Below are 19,317 nucleotides of genomic sequence, written 5' to 3'. Positions count from 1 at the left end.
GCACCGAGATAAAGAGGTGGGCAAATTGCCCCCCCCCCCCCCCATAAGAGATGGAAATATCCAGCCTATTGATGTTTTCAACTGCGCTTTTGTCCCCCCCCTCCCCATACTGGTGTAGGAGCCATGCTCCTGGATAGAGAACTCTTCCCCTAAAAAAATTATTTGTGATTGTATTAGTCAATATGTATTAACATCATATCAATACCAATCATCATTATTAATAATATGCAACTAGAACAGCTGATAACAAAGAATTAGGGATTTAGACATTGGAATACTACCAAATGTTGTAGTCCCTCACTGTTCCCCTATGCCCATCCTAATCAATAAAAGCTGTGGCTCATGGAATACCTCCTTCAGCCATAATGAAGGATATATATAACTTGATCATTTATATTTCACTACCTTTGCACTGTTGGTTTTGTCAGCTCACTTCAAGAATTGAAACATATTTCACCCATATCAAAAGGAGAAAGAAGAAGAAAAAGGTCAATGTCGTGCAATTACATGTTACTAACACACACTTATGAGCTTAGGTGTAGTATGAAAAATTATTGGGAGAAATGTAGGAAAGGAACACAACAACAACCTAGCAGTGATTGCATTAACTAGTTATATGTAATTACTTATAATCACTTTATTTATTCAATAAAGAATGAAAGTATAATAGATTTAAAATGACAAAAGAATTCTTATAATTTATCGCTGAAGAAGTAGATTATGGCTTCTCCTTTTAAGCCAAAGATACCAAGTTTCGTCTTTAAAGTGTTACTCTAATAGTAATTGTGTTAATGAATTAGATTAAAATTTTCATTATTTATAATATAATCAGATTACATAATAACCCCTTTATCTTATTTAATCCTAGAAGATGGCTAGGGACATAAGAAAGGCAATTAACATAATTATCTGGTTATGCCTTGTCACATTGTTCATGGATAAAATCCCTGGCCACCGTCATAAACTGAGAAGATTCGGGCAATTCTGGAAATATATAAAAAGCATGAATTCCGTTTGGATACTCCACCAGCTTCACTTCTTTCCCACTTCTCTTGAGCCACCGGTAGAACTCCCGCTGCCTATCCTGCAACGGATCAAACCCTCCGACTACCACCATTGTCGCCGGATAATTCACTTTACTTATATCAATTGCCCTCGGCCCACTCACATTCACTGCTTCATGGTCTCTGTTCTCCCCTTCAGGCAAGAAGATCTTCCACATCCAATCCGTCCTCGATAACGACACCAGCGGCGCCGTCGACAAACGAATCTCCGACTCAGTCCTATCTTCGCCGCCAAAGAACGGCTGTATCGATATCTGACCAATCACTTTCACTCTCTTGAAATCAGCTTCCCCAGCTCTGATGGCGACATGGTGAGCAAGGTTGGCTCCGGCACTGTCGCCGGCGAGGAAGCACTTGGATGGATCGGCGTTCGCCGGAAAACCAAATGTGTCGAATTCGGTTTCGTTGAGGAATTTAAGAGTGTCGAATCCGTCTTCGTACTGTGACGGAAAGCGGTGCTCTGGTGTGAGACGGTAATTGACGGAGACAATGACGGCTGGGAATTTAACGGCGAATTGACGGCAGACTTTGTCGTAGCCTTGGGAATCGGCGGTGAGGAGAGAGAATCCTCCGCCGTGGAAGAAGATGATGACGGGGAGAGGAATGACTTCACCACCTTTAGGGATTTCGGTTGGGGTGAAAAGACGAAACCAGAGTTTCCGGGTTGCGTCGACTGTGACGTCGGAGGTTTTGACACCCCTTACAGGTTTGCCGTTGGCAGCAGCTTTGATTTCTAAGAAGTTGAGCAAACGGCGGTAGACGGTGCCGTTAGGGCGACAGACGGTATCTGTGACTACGGAGAGGATTTTGAGGACGATCTTCGTCTTCCATGGTAACACTGGTGACGCCATTGACGTCTTTGTCCACTCTCTCTCTCTCTCTCGCTGTGTGTGTGTAAGTTGGAGCACACACAATGGGTGATGGCGAGGGTGGTTGTTCATTATATTGTGTTGGTCGTTTTCATATTCTTGTACGACTCTTCCCTCTACGACTTCCATACGGTACCAGCTCAAAGGATCTCCCCAACATGGTTATAAAATTCAGATCGGATCGGTCAGTATCGGATAAATATCCTTAATCCTGACCTATCCGATCCTGATACATGGGTACGACCCAAAGATAAAATCGTCATAAAAAACTAAATTTTATTTTAAAAAAAAATAGTAAATCTGTTTGATATGATCCGATCCAGGCCAATCTAGATCGGTATCAGGTCAGTTTCAGCCCTGACTTATCCCAAGTTTTAGAACTTTAATCCCCACTATGTATAAGAAGGCTAAAACAGAAAAATTAATTTGGGAGAAGGTTCCCTAAAAGGTATTGTGGCCCTCAAAAGCATCAACATTAGTAAGTTTTTCATTTTCTTATGGAGTAGAGTAGTCATTTTACGAGAATGTATTTGATGCTTGTATGATCCTCTGCTCATACAGGTGAACATCCTCCATCAGTTTCACTTTCTGCCATTACATGGGATGAAGAGGGGCATAAAGGATAGGTATTGAATACTCACTCGTACGATCAAGTAATAATACGAGTAACGGATTCAATCCCTCTCATGTGTCTAGGTGTAGAGGCCATTTCTTCTTCCCAATTATGTTCAAGAAAAAATTTGACTGCTATTACAAGAGAGTACATAATAGATAAATAATTGAATTTAAAAGTGAAATTTTACATGTGCCTTATTTAAATAATTTCCTCCATATATGCCCCATCATTTTCTATAAAAAATGCACTCATCCACCAGCCACAGAAACTCACCTAACAATGAGATCTAATCATAACATGCCCATACGCTGTCCTACCAGTGAATCTCCCTCGTTTTTCCGGTGGTCCAATTCTTTGTTCGAATCAGGATTTTATCAATCTCAACTATTTTTCAACCTTATTTTGTTAGACTCCCAGTCAGACTTTAGAAACTATGTATGTAACTTGAGAAATGTATCAAATTTCATACACCAATCGCAATTCCGACCAATTTGATGCAACCGATTCTAGGGTTTTGGTCATTGGATCGTTGGGTTTCAAGATTAGATAGTTCTAAGGTTTTAGATAGGGTCTAGTGTTATGAATTTCATGCCCAATCGGGAAAACACAAAATCGCATATACATGTTTGTTAAACGTGCTAGGCTCAAGCCTAGACCAAATATTATTTGACCATTCTAGGTAATGAACTCTTCCCCAGTGATTGTCCAATCAAGATAAAACGATTAAGAGCCAAATAAGTTTAAAACCCATTTAAAGTTGATTTAGAGATTAATAGCTCAATAGTCCATTTAGCCCTATTATTAATTAGTAACCCACTTAAAGCACAAAAAATCGACCACTTGGGCGGTCTAATACAAGGGGGAAAATGGTGAGGCCCGAGTCGCCCGACTAAGCCTGGTGCTAGAGGTTTAGTCCTTGGATCTGACCCGATCATGTCAATTATGTGTAGAAATGGTATGTCTCTCTCTCTCTTAAAACCAAGGTTCTAAGAAACTGGACCAGGTCAGCCGAGTAAGCCGGTTCAAGTCAGAATCGATAGTAGCCAATCTCGATTCCAGGCAATCCTGATCGGGTTTTTTTAGGGATTTTTTTGCTATTTTTTCCATTCAGGGTCTATCCAGACCATAGTTAGCAAATTCGGATTTTAGAATTATTCGGGTGGAGAATTATTCGGAATAATTCGATTGATTAATTTAAGGATTCGGTCAAAAAAGCGATCAAAAAAGCTTATTGGGTTTTTTTTTTTTTTTTTAAATACTGTTTAAGTGTACCGAATAATTTGGTTTAATCCGGTTCTGTCCGAATTATTCGCGTTTTATATTCACTTTTGAAAAAATCGCGAATTTTACCGAATTTTATTTTTAATTCGGATTCGGTCAGAATTTTTGGTAAAATTCGGAAAAATTCGATTCGGCCGAATTGATAACACTGATCCAGACTAATTCAATTCGGCCGAATTGATAACACTGATCCAGACTAATTCTGCCCGATTCAGTTCAGAGTCAGATCATAATAGACCGCAATCTGGGTGCTGATTCCAATTACTTACTTTTGTGCATATCCCTTCGCCTTTATTCGTTTGTTGGCCGTAGCCCCAAAAAAGAGAAACATGGCATCACGTATTTGTGCTTGGTGAGCTACCTCACCAAACTTCTTGTGGGAAACAAAAAAAAAAAAATACCCCACCGACCGGCCCACGTAACAAATTGTTGAAGAAAAAAAGGTGTACCTGCAGCACGTGTCGGATCGAGATCCTCATGTGAGTGTTGATCCCTCAAGTCTTGCCCAAAGTTATTTGAGTGATCAATACTTGTTCAAATGGTGATCCAATGACTCTGGGCACGGTGCCTCTATTCTGATCGGTAGAAGCACAACCGTTAAATTGCCACTTGGACATGTGTCGATCGTCCAAGTAACTATAAACAAACCTGAAAGATCAATGCTCACAAGAGGAGTCGGATCCCAAGGCTCCTACATTTGCGATGTCAAGGGGAAAAATACAGAGTTTACCCCAAAAATGTCAACAGACTATTTCGACCGCTTGACAACTAGTTCAAAGCAATCTTAATTACTTGCGCCCCTTCCACCTAACAAATTGTTAACTTGTCTCAACAAAGAAATGGACCAACCAAAGTGGGCCTTGACTAATAAATATTAACAACTATATGGATGTGAGGCCCATCGACTCATTGAGGAAAGTTGGAGGACGCTCACGGATGCAATTTAATTACTTGGTGGAGGGCACGGTCAACATGCAGTCTAATGGGCCTGAATGATAATATTTCTGTTACCGAGCCATATTCCTATTCCAAAAATAACTTTTGATCTCAATCAAATTTCTGGATAAAAAATGCGTGGTAATTTCCTTGTTCTAGGCTGGAACAACAAATTCGGTGGAGATAAAGAGGAATTTAAGTCATAAGTACATACATGACACATTGACACATTTAATTATAAGAAAAGATGGGCATTTAATTCTTCACAACAGGTTTACACATAGAATCACTTTTTTTTTTTTTTTTTTTTTTTTTGATAAATACATAGAACCACTTCCCTTTTTTTATTTTATATTTTATATTTTTTATTTTTTATATTCACTAGTTACCATGTGGAGCCCCTTTGACACCAATGTTGGTGGTTTTTTATATTCACTAATTATCTTGTGGAGGGTAATATCTAAGATGAAAACACCGAGCCCAAAAGGACAAACATCACAAAATCCATATACTTATTATACTCATGTATCTGGCTAGGTTTATTTAACATATACAGCTCATAACAAAGAAGAATTGGCAATCGACAATCAAATAAATTGGCATCTAGTGGACTCGTAGTCTGGTAGGTGGCAAAGCTGAGATGGTCCAACCTCAACCCCAACCCCAACCCCAACCCCCAGATTTCCACTTGCATTCCTCAAGGGGCCGAATCCATGCAAAATATTTCAAGTCTACAATCAAGTTTAGGTTTGGGTCACACTCAAGACATAGGGGCACGTTCTGAGAGATTTTGAACGTTCTTGTGGGAGGATTTGATTAGGTCTTCTGCGAAGCAGGGTAAAGCTACATACACTTTGTCTCCTCCCAGACCTTGCAGTAACGAGAACCTCGTGTACTATGTTGCCTTTTTTTTTCTTTTTTAAACGTATGAGAACAAGAACCTGGTCTGATTTCCTACTTATATATCTATGAAACAATAATAATAATAATAATAATAATAATAATAATAATAATAATAATAATAATAATAATAATAATAATAATAATGTGTAATATTTTTTTCTCCTCTAACCAATCAAGTTTTTGATTTGGTCACCTTCAACTCTCACCTCATCAGAAACCATAAGAACAAAGTCTCTTGCCGCCTCCATCAACAGTGAAGCTTCAGGCAGTTCAGGGAAAAAATAAAAAGCATGAACTGCGTTTGGATACTCAATCAGTTTCACTTCTTTCCCTGACCTTCTAAGCCACTCACAGAACTCCCTCTGCCTATCCTGCAACGGATCGAAACCTCCCACCACCACCATCGTCTCCGGATACTTCATTCCTCTTATATCCACACCCCTCGGCCCCGTCACGTTCACCGCTTCGTGGTCTCTATTCTCCCCTTCTGGCACGAACGCCCTCCATACCCAATCCGTTCTTGGTATCGCCACCATTTGTCCCTTCCCCAGACGGATCTCCGACGCCGTCCTCTCTTCGCCGCCGAAGAAGGGCTGTACCGATATCTGGCCGATCACTCTCACGTTCCGGAACTCTGTTTTTCCGATCCTGCAAGCCAAGTGGTGAGCAAGGTTGGCTCCGGCACTGTCGCCGGCGAGAAAGCACTTAGAGAGATCGGCATACGCCGGAAAATTGGGGAATTTTGCCTCGTCGAGGAACTTGAGAGTATCAAAGCCATCTTCGTACGGTGATGGAAAGCGGTGCTCCGGAGAGAGTCGATAGTTGACAGAGATGACGACGGCGGGAATCTTGCGGGCGAATCTGTGGCAGACATCGTGGTAGAAAATGGAGTTGGGGCTGAAGAAGGCGAAACCTCCACCGTGGAAGTAGACGATGACGGGAAGGGTACCGTCGCCGCCTGTGGGGGTTGTGTCAGTGGGTATATAGAGGCGAAACCAGAGGTTTCGGGTGGCGTCGACGGTTAAATCGGAGGTTCTGACGCCGTTGACGGGTTTATCTCTGGCTTTGGCCTTCAGGTCCACGAAATCGTGTAAACGGCGGTTGATGGTGCCGTTGGGTCGCTGTAAGATGTCCGTTAGTACAGAAAGGAGAGAGAGCACGATCTTTGGCTTCCATGGAAGCACTGGTTGTGACGCCGTTGATTTCTCTCTGCTCATTATCTCTTTTGGACTCTTGGTGGTTTAGTGCTCAGCAAGGTACCGTGAATACTGAGTTGGTGAGAACTGAGGATGGGATGGTGGCTCAATATATAATTAGGGGAAATTAGTCTCACTTTTCTATACCCACCTTATATTTACTCAAAATATCTTTACCTCAAACTTCTTTTCCGACTCCCCCAAGAAAGTTCTCCTTTTTCTTTGGTATTTTAAATTTTCCTAATTATTATTTTGTCCTGGTTTGGGGTGTCAATCGGTCGGCCAGACTGATTTGGCTAGTCGGGTCGGCGGGCCTATACCCTTGAACTGTGATTTACCTATTTAAGGAAAGAATCAATCTTGTGTTGGGTTCAATAGAATTTCAATCTAAATCAAGCTTTGGGCATTAAATGGAATAATGCACCAATAAGCTTTAAATGGGGCTTAAACGGTCTTCAATAGTCTTAGAATTAAGATACTTTAACATATTTTATTAAATCATCAATAATCTAAAAAATATATTACACTTAATTTCATTCAATAATTGATAAAAATATCAAAATATATATATATATAAAATGTCAGGCTAAACGTGTTAGGCCGAGTCAAGCTTGTAAATGGGTCAGGCCGGTCAGGCTTTCGTCGGGCTTATCGCTTACACTGTGTACTATCTATTTATAAATGGATCGGGCTTAGGCCCGACACATTTAGTAATCGATGCATATCAGACTAGTCTTTAAATCGTCGGGCCCAATCGATCGAATTAGTGCGGGCTTGGGATTGACAACTCTTGTCCAGGTATCCCCATCTCCCTCAACCCACTACCCACGTTGAAGATGGATTAAGTTCTCATACAAGAACCATTCTCATACGATCTTGATCCACACACATGGAATCCAGCCCTGTTATGGATTCAAGTTGAATCCACAAATACTCAAAAATTCCTAAAATTTCCAAAACCCCTAGGGAACCCAGAATTTCTGAAGGAATCGTTTGAGAAGCCCAAAAAGTGTTGAACGTCCATCAAATTCTCGAAATTATAAAAAACCCGAAAGTTACGCCGATGCTCCAAAAATCTGATTCCTCCAGAAAAGCAAGAACAAGGCAAAGCCTTAGTCCTTGAGTAAGAAAATTCATCAAAAGTTTGCATCCAAAGCAAAGGGCTCTCCCCCTCTTCAATCACGTCAGACACCAAACATAGATAAACCTCTAACCCTAATCAGCATAATGTAGAATTCTTTTTTTTTTTTTTGGTAAAAAGCATAATGTAGAATTCATACCTCTCATGCATTAGGATAAGATAGCATGATAACTATATTTATATTTTACACCATTAGCATGATAGTCAATCAAATATAGCGATGCATGTTGGTCTAGGCTTTTTCAAATTAGGGGAGAATATTTGAAGTATAATCATATGGTAGAAAGACAATTTTTTTTTTCAAGCAAGGTGGGATGCCTATATCTTCTCACCTTCGTAAGTTGACACAAACTCGTATTTCTATCAAAGCTTGAATATGAAGTCAAATTCGAACTTGATCCCCTAACTGAAATTAGTTCCCCACTAGGGTTCTAGGTCTTCAATCTTAGGTGGCAGTTTTAAATAATCATATTTTCCCCATCCCTTCTTAGTTGTCAAGAAGAATGAAGGCATCACCGCTAGAAGTGGTGAGAGATTATACTGAAGGCAAGGTAGGAGGGAAAACAATACCCCTCTAGAAGGAGAGATGGCATGCTCAAGCAGAAGAAAGGTAGAGTTGCTGCGACGGTCGATCGAGAAAGGTCTGCGTCCTTCAATTCACTATTCTTACGCTATCAGAAATAGAATCTAATATTTTTAGAGACACCTTTGTCTCTTACATGATTAAAAAATAATATTAATACATTTGAAATTGTTTTATCATATATTTTTCTAGAAATTAACTCATTTTAGTGCGCACTTTGATAAGCTTATTAAAGGAACCCATCCTTGTGTATCTTCAAGCTTGCCTAAAGTACTAGGTCACAGATTTTGGGCCACCTTGAGCATTTTAAAAATTGAGAAGAGGTTCTTTGATTGAGGGTACATTAATGAGGTGTTACAAAATAATATTGTATATTGAAGGGTAGTAAGATAATTTCATATGAGAAGAAGAGATAGACATAGAGATGCTAGTGTAAACGTCTTGACACTAAAAAAACCTTTTTTTTTTTTAATTGGAAAAACTATCTTAAAACATAAAGCATTTACTACACAATCCCACACATATATTTTTCATTTTTTTTTCCTTTAAAAAGATAAATAAAAAATTAGGCTCTACGAATACTTTCCCAAATTTTTTATCCATATCTCTATCCATTTTTAATGAAGTAAGAACACTAAGCAACCCCGAAACGTGAAAATCAGAATTGCTTTCCTTTCTCATCGATCCCTCCTTCATATTATAAATTATGACACGAGAACCCTGTTTACTTGTGCAGTCACAGCATCACCACGCATGCCAATGAAAGGCCACATGAAAACATCTGCTCTCACATACTTGTGTTTGTGCATAGAAGAGCCACATAAGCGGAAAAGGTCCTTTTCTCTTATAAATTTCTAAATTGGAGATTACCCCACCATCCACTTTTTTGCCTTTTTTTTATTGTTTTGCTTTTCTTTTTTCATGTGACCAACAACATCAGACTACGTCACTATATGCCTATGCCCAACGTTCACTCTTACACAATTGACCTCCCTCCAAGATTTCTCGCAATCTCTCTCTCTCTCTCTCTCTCTCTCTCTCTCTCTCTCTCTCTCTCTCTTCTTCTTCTTCTTCTCTGAAATTTGGAAGTAGTTGAGTCAGAGATGTTCGCTTTAGGCGATGATCTCATCATAGAATTTCCAGGGGAGTCATGGCTCTTAAGTCTGCACCTATTGGTGATGTTCCTCTTCTTCCTCCTCCTCTTCACTCACCTTACAATCCATGGCTTCGACGCCGACGCCGCCGCCGCCGACGACCACCGAAAGGTTTCGACTGTTGCCGCCGATCATTTTATGAGTCGAGACCACCGGAAGGCGAAGCAAATCAAGAACAACTCCATTAAAATTGGGATCAACTGCTCTCAGGATAAGTATAAGGTATGCAAATTAAGATTCTCTTTCACTTATCTCTACTTTAATTGATTTTGATTCCAAGAATTCTTCAATCTCTGGAATTTCTTTTTAAGCTAGAATCGAGACATAAAAAAAGATGAAAATTTTTTCTAGTTTTGTTAAAGGGCAAAGGATCTCTGGTTATCTCAATTACTGTGAGTGGATTGCTTTTATGGATATTTTGGGCATAGGATGAAAGTTTCAGGGCATTTTGGACATTAACGATTCTAAATATATGGTCTGTTAAACCTTTAGATATGCACCAACCGGTGAACTTTTCTTCTTTATTAAATATCAATTTCTGAGTGGGTGGGATTGGTGCCTGACACTCCCCCCAATCCCATCAACTGATTAAGAATCAATGTTTTATTGGGTCATTTATAATCCATCTTTCACGGTTTTACCAATCAAAAGGGTTTGGGGGTTCCATCACAAATCTCATAGGTCTTGATCATGAAGTTTATTATAGAATGTAAGGAGTTCCTCCCCTAGAACTCTATCTTGCTGTTCAATTTCATTTGTTGATGGGGGCTATCCCATGGGTGTTGTGGAGAATGATCCTCTCTTTAGGCCGGTCTAATAGGAGATTTTAGGGTTGCTATTTTTTCTATAAATTCTTTGTCTTATTTCTTCTTTTCAATACATACTTCTTACCAAAAAAAAAAAAAAAAAGGTTTGAAGGGGCCATGGGTCGGTTACCAACTAAACCAACCCACTAGTGTACATGATTTCATTCTAAATCTTAAACGGTGGTTATCTTTATAACAATGAAAGTGATGTTTTGTTAGGTCATAAGATGAATTTGAGTCATCTATTTTTATATTTTGGAAGAAAGAAGGTATATGGTCCTTGCATCAGTGTGTCGGCCAGCGAGAGCTTGTGCATGGTCATCAATTAGGAGGGTGTGGTGATCATTTCACACCCTTTTTGTCTAGGCACAAGGACCACATACCCTATAAGGTACACTCCCTCATATTTTTAATTCTAGATCAGCTGTCTCATTCATAGTTAGGACAATGCACAATAATGGCTATACTATCAATACACATGCATGGACATATACGGAAAGTGTGCAAATACAAAAGGGGGTATTTGGTTGAATTAGACTTCGGATTTTGACACGTGACTAATCTAGACCATGTTGTCTCCATCCCACAATCAGAACGAACATATCATATGTCTAGATGGCCTATTTTTCTTTTCTTTTTCCATTTTTTTTTTTCCTCTCTTTGTGCCAAACATGTGGGCCAATTTTATGCTTAAAAACATGTTCCAACTATTTTATTCACGTGGTTGATGATGTGGCAATTTTTAATCATATGAGTAATTAAGGTCACTCACTGATTAACCGAATGTCAAATTATGTGAAACGATTCAATCATATGCCCAACTTGTATTTATTTCTATTTATATATTTCAGATTCATAATTTTCGCTTTTTTTTTTTTTTTTATTCATCTACATATTTTGGATTGGTTTTTTATTTTTATTTTTATTTATTTATCTCATACTAAAGTTGAAGATGTATTATTAGTGCAAACCAAAAATATAAAATTAATGCAAGTACAAGATCGCAGGTGAATACCATCAGAGGCCACTTGACAACATCCACAAGAAGAACAAAACTAAAGGAGAGGAAGGAACAAGATGGTGAAGAAGAAATAGAAGAAATGGGAGAATCTTCACCAATGGTGGTCAAACGAAGAACACTAATGCACTTTTGTGTTAATCCCTGCTATTACCTAGAACAATTCTTAAAGCCTTTTTTGAAGTGCTTTGGTCTTGAATCTACATATCATGATTCTTAACAACAAAACAAGGAAGAAAATTTAATGTTAGACTCTCTCTCTCTCTCTCTCTCTCTCTCTCTCTCTCTCTCTCTCTCTCTCTCTCTCTCTCTCTCTCTGTTATTTGAGGAGTTTTCTTAACAAATGCATTTTTTATACAGGAATATCAAGAGAAAAGCCATTGGACCAAGGTTGCAATGTAGATCCACAAATCCTTCAAAGCATCAATGATGGCTGGGGGAGCTTCCAATGCATATTCATTCAATACAATAACACAACTTTGTAACACAAATGTATGAAATTTTCTCCAATTTGTGCCATTTCTTCCTCTGTGAGCTGGGTTGAGTTGAAACCCATGGGTAGGTCCATGGAATAGACAGCATCACAACATCAATTAGGCCCATGAGTGCGTACAAGGAAGTATAATGATATGCTTTAGGCCCATGGGAAGGCCATGGGATGGGAACGATCCAAAGATCAGCTATAATCAGGTCCCATGGGCAGGCCATGGGATGAGAAAGACAGTATATATATATATATATATATAGCATCTCTAGATTGCTTGAATTGGTCCCTCACGCCCCTCCCCTTCAAGGGGAAAAGGGCAAAGGAAAAACACAAATGGGCCTCCACTCTCACCAAGAACATGATCCTCATGGGCCTTTCAACAAAGTAATACTATTTGGGAGATCGGGATATACTCCACAGTTAGCCTTTGTCTCAACAAGTCATCCCTATTGTGAAAAACCCACCAACTTGGAAATTGGATCTGACAATGGGCCCACATCTATATTGAGTTGGTTCCCATTAGAAAGGGTGGACCATACAAAAGGTCTATGAGTGTGGTGGGCCAAACTTTCCAGTGGTTCACATCACACTCTAAGACTCGAGTCATGGGTTAAGTTTCAATGTTTATATATATATATATATATATATATATTAATGGGCCCACATCTATATTGAGTTGGTTCCCATTAGAAAGGGTGGACCATACAAAAGGTCTATGAGTTTGGTTGGCCAAACTTTTCCTCAACCTTTAGGACCAGTGGTTCACATCACACTCTAAGACTCGAGTCATGGGTTAAGTTTCAATGTGTGTATATATATATATATATATATATATTTATTTATTATTATTTTTTAATACCCAGGGTATCAGGATTTTTGACCTAACTAATCTTTGGGTTGCTATGATACCGCTTACATAGGATCAGGTCAGTCCAAGATGGAAATTCTCATGCGATCGCCCCAAGAAGTTAGGTGCAATAGCGAAGGTTTGATCACGTGACCTTGCTTCCTGAGGCGGAGTACTGTGTCTCCTCCAAACCAACTGCGCTAACCCCTTGGGGTTCATATATTCAGCCTTATGCCCTTCAGTTGAGAGTGGATCAAGTTCTCATAGATTCCATGTGTATGGATCAATTTCATACGAGAAGCTGATCCACTTTCGTTCGATTCACCCTTTATTATGACTAGACACGTTAATGCAAAGGTATGAACTTCACTCCACAAGAATGAAACCATTGGGATGCTACTTGTGTGCTTAGTCTAGCTTTAGTACAGCTATTTATTATCGATGAGAGAGAGAGGATTAATTATATATGAATGCTCTCCTATCTACTAAGTGGAAATTGGGAAGTCACACACTTGGGTCCCAAGCAGGTTTTTAAGCAACGGTATTGGTTGAGACTAATATTGATATCTAGTGGAATTTGGATCGCATATCGATATCAGATTAAGAGTAAAATCATGAGAAAAAAAATAATTTTTTTACAATAAATAGTGACTGATCCAAGCTGATACGAATCGATCTTAATTGATATCATACTAGTATTAGCAAAGACTGATATTGATCCAATTCCCAAGATTTAAATCCTTAATCCCAAGAGGTGTTCCTCTATTATCTCAAAGTGAGGCACTACTCAGCGACATGTTCAGAATCAGTTTCAAGAAGATTGAATGACTTACCCTAATAAACCACAAAGGAATGCTTGGAAGATGACCATCCATATCAATTTTGGTCTGCTATTTCTGTGTGTAAGAAAGTATAGAAGAAGTGATTAATTACTCATAAGCAAATACATATTAACAATGCATTGTAATATATATTACATTGTTAAAATGCAGCTCCCAAGCTCTAAATCTTAGCTCTGCCTCATGACTTGCTGATTCAAAACTCAACTCTGAGTCAACTCAACTGGGAGGCACTAGGGAATCAAGTAAACATAGAGAGTACTAGTGCATAAGACTCGGCTGAGTTAACCGAGTTGTATACCGTGCCAATGAGTAATTAAATGTGATGATTTCTTAAAATTCTGAAGTTTGCATGAGTCAAAAACTCGGATCCTTCAGAACTTATTTAATATGCATTCTTCTTGTTTGTTAACAAATTAAGAATATAATATTTATGGATGAGATTTGATCCACTGCTCGTACTATCACTTGATTGTACATGTGAACATTCAATGTATGTCTCTTTAATTTGCTTCCAAATATACCCATCTTCACCCATGTAATGGCAGGAAGTGAAACAAGTGTTGGATGCTCACTCGAACAACTAGGTGATCAGTCGAGCAATGGATCCATTCTCTTTATGGACAAAGTCTAATTCAATCAACTACTTATTCTCTCCCATTATCATAGGCCTCCTAAAAATTAGAATCCATGTGTTAGCCTAATGGCATATATACAAGAATAGTTCTAGTACGAGAATCTGATTCGAACTCTGGCTATGTAGAGCCATAGTCTTCGATTCCAGCCCAAAAAAAAAAAAAAACCACCCTTAAGGTATCAACGTATCTTTCCCATTGTTGAAAAACTAGGTTTTGTGACTCGATTCGTCCTCTTTAAATCCTAGTGAGTAAAAGCAAGTCACAAAAAACCAGGTGAGTCATGTCAAATTTCTCTCTCTTATTTCCATACTAGTTTTTCTCAAGCAATCCAAATAAATAATTAATAAATTAATTAATTGAGACAAGATAGAATAAAAGTGTTTGTTTTTCAAATTTTCTTTATAAAGCTCATCATTTATTGTCTATTGGATGAAAGTGATAAGATCCGACTTGGACATGTCATGGTCACAAATCATGTTTTTTTAATTAAAACTTAAATGTATACACTCAATAGTCACTAGATTCAATACATAAGACTTTTTATTTTTTTGGTAAGCAATACAGAAGACTTCAATCATTGAACATTTAACATCATTAGAATATATTTTAGTTCAAAACTATCAGAAATGCTAACTTAAACTTTTGACAAGAATCGGCCGTTTTGTTGTAACTCGGGCAAAACAAACGAGTCTTGAATGACTCGGTATGATTTGGCCTCAGTTTTGTCAATTTTTCATACAGGATGAGTCTTCATAACTCTTGACCATGTTTCTAATCTTTTAACCAAACTCGGCCTAGTTTTCCTAGTCAAAACCTGATTTGCCAACAATTTCTTTCCACAAAGAAAGCAAAGGGAGCCAACAAAAATGGTTGCGAAGATGCATCGGTAAGCAACCAAGATTTTCAGCTTCATAACATCCATGGCTGCCAACTTGAAGAGTTAATTAAGCCCCACAACAATGATCTTAGCTAGCAACACCACCATTGTCGGTTTCAGGCCATGAAGAAAGTAGCAGAGACCAGCAGCCATGTGTATCTTGTTCAGCAAAATTGAAGGAAACTCACTGTTAACTACAAGGCAGATTCAAAAACCAGAAAATAAAAAAGAGAGGAGATTGGGAAGGTAGAAGAGAACAAGAACAAGCAAGCTTTGACAGCACAGTGAGATTCATCTGTACATTGGAGTTTGGAAAGGAAGATCTTCTTACTTCTTATATGGTTATACCTCCTACCAAGAACACAATTGATAATTATCTCTTGCCTTATATGGTGATGGTAATAGGCTACTACAAGAATATCCTTATAAAAATTAATTCCTATTTTAGTTTGATTTTTTTATTTCCATTACAACGTCATCCCTAATCTGTAACGAATTCAAATTAAAATTCTATTAAACAAATTAATAGCCGTTAATTATTCCAAAAAAAATAAAAAATCTGATTGAATAGTATTTCTGTAGTCTAGTTGACTCTCTGAAATGACATTGCTTTTTTCTGAAAATGGGATTTGCTACATATAGCAAGAGTTTATTGCCCTATGTAATGAGCTTCATGTCAGTGGTTGCTTGTCTGTCTCCAGTTGTGTAGAATTCTTTATTTTCTTTGGTAGTAGTGTTCTGGTTGGAAGAAGTTATTTACTTGTTTCTTATCTGAGATTAGGAATTATGCTAATCTGGTGTAGGCAAAATCAGTGTGCGGGGTCAATGGGAGAACATGCAGGAGCACCTTCAACCCATGTGGGTGGAATAACAATGTGGTCTTTTTGCGTCTTCCTGTATGGGTGTAGGCAACAAAAAACTGACAAGGTTCTTTTCTTGAGAGATTATATATAATTTTAGGAAGAATAATGCTACATGATCGTGTGGCCACTGCACCAGTGCCTTGGCCAATGGAAGTGCACGTGCATAAACATCCAACAAAAGGGGTAGGGGCATCTTTTCACGGCATCCTATGTCTAAGCATAGAGGGCACAACTGGGTAGCATTCACTTCCCCATAATTTTGTTGTGAAAAAGAAGCCTGAAGGCAGTGTGGCCCTTGCACCCGACCAGCCATAGAGAGGGTCAAAATGACTGCCTCACTCCCTCATGAAAGGGGGAAATCCTGCCCCTATTGATGCTTCCTCGTGCATTCCCATTAACTCCTGTGCTGGTGCGGAGGCCACGTTGCCTTTCAGGAACCCTCACCAAATTTGAAAAAGGTGTATATAATTATTGAGAAAAAAGTTTTTGCAAGGAAGTATGACCCTTACACATGGGTGGCGAAATGACCAATCCATCTCCCATGAAATAGAAAATAACATCTATGTAAATGTTTTTTTATACAAGCTCACTAGCCCTCACGGGGTACAGAAACCACACTCCCCCAAGAGAAACACTTCCCCCATAGTTGTTTTGAGCTGACAACTGGTTAATTTGTATACTGTGTCACCAAATATAAGGTGTATTTGAAATAAAAACTCAAATTTACAGCTTGCCTCGCAACTAATTCCTTTAGCCCCCACTCGATTTTTTTTTTATTATTATTTTTTCTTCCAAGGGAAGAATGTCATTAAGCTTATAGGGGAAAGGGAATAATAATCCAAATCCAAGCCCTACATGGCTACATCTGTGCTTACCCAACCAATTGACTTTTCCATCTCTAATGAACCTGCCCATGTCCTCACTACAGAACCAACATCTTACCACAAATCTTACAGCATCTCTTAGTTCTCTCCAATGAACCAGACCATGCCCACACATTTGAACCATGACCTTAACCCAAATCTAAACCAACTCCTAGTCCCCTACAAACTAATAAAAGAAGTTGGCCAAAGCCCAAAGTTCATAGTACTCTCTCTCTCTCTAACTAGAGAGAGAGAGAGGGAAGAGGAACCTACCCTTTGCATTTGCATGCATTCCCACATCCGGACACAACCCTTGTTTTCAAGGGAAGAGGGTGGATAGATATATCAACTATGTGTTGTGGTGGTACTAACTAACATGATCATTACTTATGGCTCTTAAACAGAAAGATGTTGCAAAAAAATTTGTAACTGTGAGAGGTAGAGGCCCAAATCGCTAACTGTGTGAGAGAGAGAGAGAGAGAGTTAAACAAGGATATATACAAGGGAAGAGGGTGGACAGATATATCAACTATGTATTGTGGTGGTACTAACTATCATGATCATTACCAACAGACAAGAATATATACCAATAAAACTTAGGTATTATCAGTTTTCTATGGAAGTAAATTATCAGTTTGTTGGAGATAAAAGGCCACACAAATACTTCCTCTTCTTCCCCAGCCTTCAGCCTTCTTTTATTTCATCATTTTCTTCTTCTACACCTACTGACACAGCTGGGGAAACCATGGCCAGATTATGAGGAGCATCATCTGAGATGTTAATGTCAAGGTTGTGGCTGATGGAGTTGTCAACAGTACTCAGCTGAAGAAGACGGTACGGAAGTGACAGCCACCCCGAAATGCTTTGATTCTGTACAAATCTGAGACATTCTCTTCATCTCCTTTCCCTTCCCCCATAGCACCACATACAATCCCACAACTACCAACGCAGCCCCTACTAAGCTGTAAATATATAAATATATATATATATATATATATATTTTTAGATTAGATTTCACATCACCACAGTACTCATTAACCCTTAAAAATGACTAATTTTAATTTTCCTTTTATTGAAATTGAAAATTATATATCTTACCTTCCGACATGTAACTTCTCATCAAGAATTAAGGAGGCCATAATCGCCACCAACACAAGTGAAACAGTGCTGAAAATTGATACGAACAATGGACCCTTTACACTTACCACCCATGCTATGAGCGTAAACATCAGCCCCATTGCCACCAGTCCCTACACGAGTGCCACAAAAACCACAACAAATCCATTCATTAATAAGATATAAAATAAGCAAATAAAAGTACCAATTAAACTCCATCACGTTCGTCTAAGGGTGAAACAGTGTCAGGTTGAACCCTAGTCAAACCCTACGTCCCCAAAACTTAATCTTGACCTTATCCAATTTTTTCAAGCTCATGCCTGGGCTTAACCCTGTCGGGTTCATGCCAATCCAACCAGCCCTAACTGACCTTGATTGGATCGGGTTGACCCTAATTATGCCTGATTTTTGTCAAGGTCGGGCTAACCCTAATTGATAACTTTTTTTTTTCATTTGTGTTCTATACATTAAAAAAATATATAAGAAAAAAAAGAAGCACTAATATATCAAATGATCATTATAAAATTAAAATTATGAAGTGCAACACAATAATAAAAGTTAATCAATGAATCAAATTTCATTATTATAAATGAAAGGATGGGATAATAGCCACTTATATTTTATAATTCAGGGTTAAAATCATGGTCGGGTTAGGTTGGGAGTAGGCAACCCAGGCCCAGCCCAATCCTAACGCAGGGTCAATGTTTTTCATCCTTAATCCGCCCTCAAGGTAAAAAATCTTAGTCTATGCCCTATTGGGCTCAGGACGACCTTAAGTTGTCAAGGCTAAACTTACACCCCTATATTTATCCATATTCCATTATATACCGAGTAAGCCACTGTCCAAAGCCTAATATTCCATCCAAGCTTCCACTCCTCCGACTTCCTCTCCATACAAAAAGCATAAATGACACTTTGTATTGATGCCATAAAACATATCAAAGTTGTCATTGAGTAGAAGCATGGATAACTCTGGCTCATCTTAGTCTGCAATAAATAAATAAATAAATAAGTAAAATTAAAATAGGGAGAAAATCAGGCCAAAACCGGCCTGAACACTAGATATCTGTAATAGATTGACCATACCTCAGTAATCAACCATAGTGCATAAGTTAAACAACATCCAACGGCCAATAGCAAGCCCAGTGCATAATTACTAGCATGAGGTACTGGTGATGTTGGGGATCCACTCCCAAACGCACGAGTAAGGTCAACCATCA

The 19,317-nt window shown here is 38.7% G+C and overlaps 4 protein-coding genes across 7 annotated transcripts; 1 reads left to right on the top strand and 3 right to left on the bottom strand.

Annotated features, from left to right (window-relative positions):
- Positions 1–782: 782 nt before the first annotated feature.
- On the bottom strand, positions 783–1,988 carry LOC122093508 (probable carboxylesterase 18). Its single transcript, XM_042663852.1, has one exon. The coding sequence runs from the start codon at positions 1,913–1,915 to the stop codon at positions 914–916; it is 1,002 nt and encodes a 333-aa protein (XP_042519786.1). The 5' UTR covers positions 1,916–1,988; the 3' UTR covers positions 783–913.
- A 3,273-nt stretch (positions 1,989–5,261) lies between these two features.
- LOC122093243 (probable carboxylesterase 18) lies at positions 5,262–6,995 on the bottom strand. Its single transcript, XM_042663527.1, has one exon. The coding sequence runs from the start codon at positions 6,884–6,886 to the stop codon at positions 5,834–5,836; it is 1,053 nt and encodes a 350-aa protein (XP_042519461.1). The 5' UTR covers positions 6,887–6,995; the 3' UTR covers positions 5,262–5,833.
- A 2,588-nt stretch (positions 6,996–9,583) lies between these two features.
- On the top strand, positions 9,584–12,086 carry LOC122093510. 2 transcript variants are annotated; one of them, XR_006144488.1, is made up of 3 exons: positions 9,592–9,965; positions 11,557–11,813; positions 11,928–12,086. XR_006144488.1 is itself a non-coding variant. In XM_042663855.1 (2 exons), exons 1-2 carry the CDS (start codon positions 9,693–9,695, stop codon positions 11,967–11,969), a joined length of 315 nt encoding a protein of 104 aa, XP_042519789.1. In that variant the 5' UTR covers positions 9,584–9,692; the 3' UTR covers positions 11,970–12,086. The 2 variants fall into 2 exon arrangements, 1 of the variants encoding a protein (XP_042519789.1); XM_042663855.1 differs by lacking the exon at positions 11,557–11,813 and having other exon boundaries at positions 9,584–9,965.
- Positions 12,087–14,900: 2,814 nt separating this feature from the next.
- Positions 14,901–19,316, bottom strand: LOC122093521 (WAT1-related protein At1g68170-like). Of its 3 annotated transcripts, none has more exons than XM_042663868.1 (4): positions 19,184–19,316; positions 18,926–19,084; positions 18,080–18,231; positions 14,901–15,449 (listed from the first exon to the last, which is right to left on the bottom strand). In XM_042663868.1, the coding sequence occupies exons 1-4, from the start codon at positions 19,313–19,315 to the stop codon at positions 15,446–15,448; spliced, it is 447 nt and encodes a 148-aa protein (XP_042519802.1). In that variant the 5' UTR covers position 19,316; the 3' UTR covers positions 14,901–15,445. The 3 variants fall into 3 exon arrangements, with proteins under 3 accessions (XP_042519802.1, XP_042519801.1, XP_042519800.1); XM_042663867.1 differs by having other exon boundaries at positions 14,901–15,414; XM_042663866.1 differs by lacking the exon at positions 14,901–15,449 and adding an exon at positions 17,478–17,943.
- Position 19,317: the final 1 nt, after the last annotated feature.

This window comes from Macadamia integrifolia, chromosome 11 (assembly GCF_013358625.1).
Source record: "Macadamia integrifolia cultivar HAES 741 chromosome 11, SCU_Mint_v3, whole genome shotgun sequence".
Taxonomy (NCBI): Eukaryota; Viridiplantae; Streptophyta; class Magnoliopsida; order Proteales; family Proteaceae; genus Macadamia; species Macadamia integrifolia.
This window is presented reverse-complemented; position numbering and strand designations above follow the sequence as displayed.